The 2553-nt window shown below is 39.2% G+C and overlaps 1 protein-coding gene across 1 annotated transcript; it reads right to left on the minus strand.

Annotated features, from left to right (window-relative positions):
- On the minus strand, positions 1 to 2553 carry LOC109804253 (SMAD/FHA domain-containing protein). Its single transcript, XM_029272464.2, has 3 exons — positions 2400 to 2553; positions 1428 to 2051; positions 1 to 1021 (listed from the first exon to the last, which is right to left on the minus strand). Exons 2-3 carry the CDS (start codon positions 1892 to 1894, stop codon positions 214 to 216), a joined length of 1275 nt encoding a protein of 424 aa, XP_029128297.1. The 5' UTR covers positions 1895 to 2051; positions 2400 to 2553; the 3' UTR covers positions 1 to 213.

Below are 2553 nucleotides of genomic sequence, written 5' to 3' on the forward strand. Positions count from 1 at the left end.
TACCATTTAACCACGAGCCTGCTGTCTTTTATAGTAAGTCGGGGCATACAGCAGAAAACATCAATAATTAATGATGCATTGGAAAAATTAACTCCAGACGACAAAAGAAGCATGCAACATAATATTTTGCATGTTTTCAAATCCCTATGATGTAAAACTCGTACAGAACTACTCCAACTCTATCTCACAATCCAGTCTGCATAAGCTAAATGGTCACCCAAACAAATCATCATCATCTCCATCAACAGTGTTACGATTACTGTCTGATTTTCCACCCCCTTCACCATCCTCCTTATCTGGAGCTCGCTCACTAGTACTGAGTGCAGGTGAATATGCCCAGGAAGATCCAACTTTGACAGATAGTGACTCTCCATAAAGGTCATCATAAATCCCAGTTTTAACAGGGGTTTTGATCTTTTTCAAGACTTCTTGTAGTTTATCAGTCACACCTTTTGGGGATGAATCTGCCTCCTTAACAGAGGACTGCTCTTTCCCCTTTGGTATTACAGTAATCTGTACAAGAGATTCATATTTACCGACTAGACTTCCTTCTTTAACACCAACAGGACCGGGTTCTGTTCCTACATCTACACCATCTGAAATTCCAACAACCTCAACTAACTCTCCCCCAACCTGATCCCTGAAGGCAACTCTTGTTTTCCTAATTCTCTTAGCTGCTCTTTCAGATTGATAATCTTTATCTTTGCCACTTGCTGAACTACCAGACTCACCAGATTTGGATACTAGATCAGCCTTGTTGATGCCATAACGATTCAGTAGCGTGTTGTAAGCTACAACAGCTTCTTCGTCAGATGGGTCAGGAGGTGGTGGGAAATTAATCTCTGTTGGTGGTGGTGGACGCGGGAAAAGAGCTGCATCATTCTTTCTTAATATGTATATTCTTGTGGATGCAGCAAACCGCAAAGATTGTCCCACTTCAAGTTCAACTGGTGAATCCTTAGTCAACCGCTCATTTGCAACAAATGTGCCGTGTGCAGATCCCAAATCAATTACATATATGCTGTAATAAAAAAAAATTGTTAACACTAAGGAATCACAATTTGCATAGGATTTTCAATTTCCATAGGACTTGATTGCAACCCAAAACATTGCATGTATCTGCCATTCACTGTCAAAAGATAATGGTTTATTTTCCTTTCAAAGTCCCTAGTGGTTCAGCAAATCATCGATCCTAAATTTTAAGAGAAACGATTTTAGATAATATCTTAAAGTTCCAAAGTCACTCCTGAAATATATTCATTTTTTGGAATGGCTGATTAACAGAAATTAACTTGTTTGAACACCTAAGGTTTGAGACAATGTATTCAAAACATACAATTCAAAAAGATAACAGTGATATTTATATCAGAGTAGTGAATCCCTTCTAGTAATATTAAATATTAAAGATGATAGAGAAAAATTCTAACCTCCCATTCTTGTGAGGAATGACTGCAGCATGTTGGCGAGAGACAGATTGATGATCGAGCACAAAATCACAAGTCTGGATTTGCCTCCCAAAGAGATTCCTCCGTCTGTCCAGATTAATCCGGTCCAGCACCTGGCCATCCTTCAAAACTTCCAGGTAAAAAACACCTGGCCGTGGCTCAATTGCCCAATCCGGGGGCTGCCACGTTGACTGCCCTCCCCCAACCTGAGTCGCCTGTTGATTCTGCCCCAAGAGTGGTGCCGCCTCCACTCCTACGGTCTTCTGAGAAGCATGTTCTTGGGATTGGTGGGCAGAAGCTTGAGACTGCGGAGGCCAAGTAGAGGAATGGCCAACTACTTTACTGGAGGGTTGGACACCATTTCTGGAAGACGAGTTAACAGAAACAGAGAATGGTTCCAAGGTCTGAGCCTTCTTAAACCTATCAAGACCTGATGCCCTTCCATACATCCTCTTCAAATGCACTTACCAGATGAGCTCCTTTTCAGTATGAGCTCACAAACATGTTGCATCACAATGCCACCATGACATCAAAAGGAACCAATAAAACAAGCAATGTTTAAAACATACCTTAAGAACATGCTACAGAGCTCTCTTCGAACATACCCTAAAATGTGATTTAGGGGAAAATATCAAAAACACACCTTGTGAGTAAGGGGACCAAGACATCACAACATAGAAATTCGTTCAAGAGAAAATAAAGAACACATAGTGATTATTAGACAAAAGGGTAAACGAAAAGAAAAACGCAAGAATGATTCTACCCTAGTATAAGAGTATAGTTTAATCTGCTATGAAATTGGGAATAAATCTAACAAGGGGTATAACCATAATCGGAGCCATTCAAAAGAAAATTGAAGCCTAATTTCGAAGCTATAATCGAAATCCAGAAGACAGGGACGATTTTAGTGCTGTCGTGTATTGATTGCTGAAATGGAAAGTTGGAGAATCTTACCGATTAGGGTTTTAGAACGCTGCGTCTATGAGAAGTAGAGAGGCAATGAGAGAATAAGAGAGAGATGACGAATTTAATTTTCTGGGTTAATATAGCAATAATAATAATAATAATAATAATAATATTATTATTATTATTATTATTATTATGTTAT

This window comes from Cajanus cajan, chromosome 1 (assembly GCF_000230855.2).
Source record: "Cajanus cajan strain Asha chromosome 1, NIPB_CcT2T_4, whole genome shotgun sequence".
Taxonomy (NCBI): domain Eukaryota; kingdom Viridiplantae; phylum Streptophyta; class Magnoliopsida; order Fabales; family Fabaceae; genus Cajanus; species Cajanus cajan.